The sequence below is a fragment of the Crocuta crocuta genome, unplaced genomic scaffold (genome assembly GCF_008692635.1).
Source record: "Crocuta crocuta isolate KB4526 unplaced genomic scaffold, BGI_CrCroc_1.0 scaffold139, whole genome shotgun sequence".
Lineage (NCBI taxonomy): Eukaryota > Metazoa > Chordata > Mammalia > Carnivora > Hyaenidae > Crocuta > Crocuta crocuta.
The window spans coordinates 10,631,923-10,633,061 of NW_027533258.1; the positions used below are offsets into that span (position 1 = coordinate 10,631,923).

At 70.7% G+C, this 1,139-nt stretch overlaps 2 protein-coding genes across 2 annotated transcripts in view; one reads left to right on the forward strand and one right to left on the reverse strand.

Moving 5' to 3' along the window:
• The window catches only part of CUNH17orf107 (chromosome unknown C17orf107 homolog), a 1,231-nt gene extending 1,094 nt beyond the window's left edge, over nt 1–137 (forward strand). Inside the window, exon 3 of the mRNA XM_077746687.1 lies at nt 39–137. Coding sequence (XP_077602813.1) covers nt 39–137 — 99 coding nt within the window. The remainder of the gene's footprint in view (nt 1–38) is intronic.
• CHRNE (cholinergic receptor nicotinic epsilon subunit) overlaps nt 1–1,139 on the reverse strand; it is a 4,367-nt gene that overhangs the window by 2,053 nt on the left and 1,175 nt on the right. The window contains exons 6-8 of the mRNA XM_077746767.1: nt 983–1,083; nt 425–622; nt 234–348 (exon numbers count right to left, since the gene is read on the reverse strand). Coding sequence (XP_077602893.1) covers nt 234–348; nt 425–622; nt 983–1,083 — 414 coding nt within the window. The remainder of the gene's footprint in view (nt 1–233; nt 349–424; nt 623–982; nt 1,084–1,139) is intronic.

Consider the following 1,139-nt stretch of genomic DNA (forward strand, 5'->3'; position numbering starts at 1 on the left):
CATTGGGGAGAGGCACTGAGCCCACCCGCCCCCGACAGGGCTACTCCGGAGATCTCCGGGTGGCGTCCAGCGGCAGCGCGGAGACCGGGGGACCTGAGAACTCACCGCTTCCCCAGCCCCGCCCCGCGTTCCAATAAAGCCCAGACTGGACCCGACCTGGAGCAGCTCCCGGTGTCGCGTGCCCATGGCCGCGCCCCGCGCGCGTGGGCCCCTCCGCGACCCTCTGCGGTCACCTGCCCAGCATCGGCACGCTCAGCGACGTCTCGGGGGTTTTCTGGGCGATCAGGAACAGGAAGACCGTCTGCGCCAGTAGGACGTTGATGGACACCGTGCACTTCTGGCCGCCGGCTAGGGGGAGGGGCCGGTGAGAGCGGGTCGCGCCCCCGGCAGCGAGCCCGGGGTCAGGGTCCCGGCGGCCCCTCACCCTGTGCCGGCAGGAAGTAGGCGAGTAGCACCAGGCCGGAGATGAGCACGCAGGGCACGATGATGTTGATGACGTAGAAGAGCGGCTTCCGGCGGATGATGAGCGTGTAGATGACGTCGATGCTGCCCGGGTCGTCCCCGGAGCCCCGGTGGTGATGGATCAGCCCGGGGCAGAAGTCGATGGCCCACTCGCCGTTTTCTGCGGGGCGGGGGGCGGGGTCAGCCCTCGTGGGGCCCGCACCTGCCCAAGGCCCCGTGGCTTCCGGGCGCAGGGGATCGAGGGGATCGAGGGGACCGGGCCCACCCTAGCGGTCTGGGCCGTGGGGGGAGGGTGCGCAGGCGGCTCCGGCTGGAGCGCCCCTCCCGGTGCCAGTGCACGGCGGCCGCCGGCGAGGAAGCTGTTCCGGGCTGACCGCCGAGGGTAGTTTCGGGAGGGGTTAAGGTCAAGCCAGGCTGCCAAACCCAAGCCCGTGTCAGCGCCCCGGGGCAGCCAGCTTGGCAAGTGTCCCCTGTCCCGGCCGGTGTAGAGGCAGGTTTTCGGAGCAGAAAGGGGGCTCACCAGTGTAGGCCTCGGTGTCGATGTCGATCTTGCTGATGGTCTCGCCGTCGTCGTCCGCGGCGAAGACGAACTCCACCTCGTGGGCGTTGTACGTCTGCGAGCTGAGGAAGGAGGGCCCCGCCGGCAGGGACCCGGGAGGCTGGGGCCTGGGACCCGG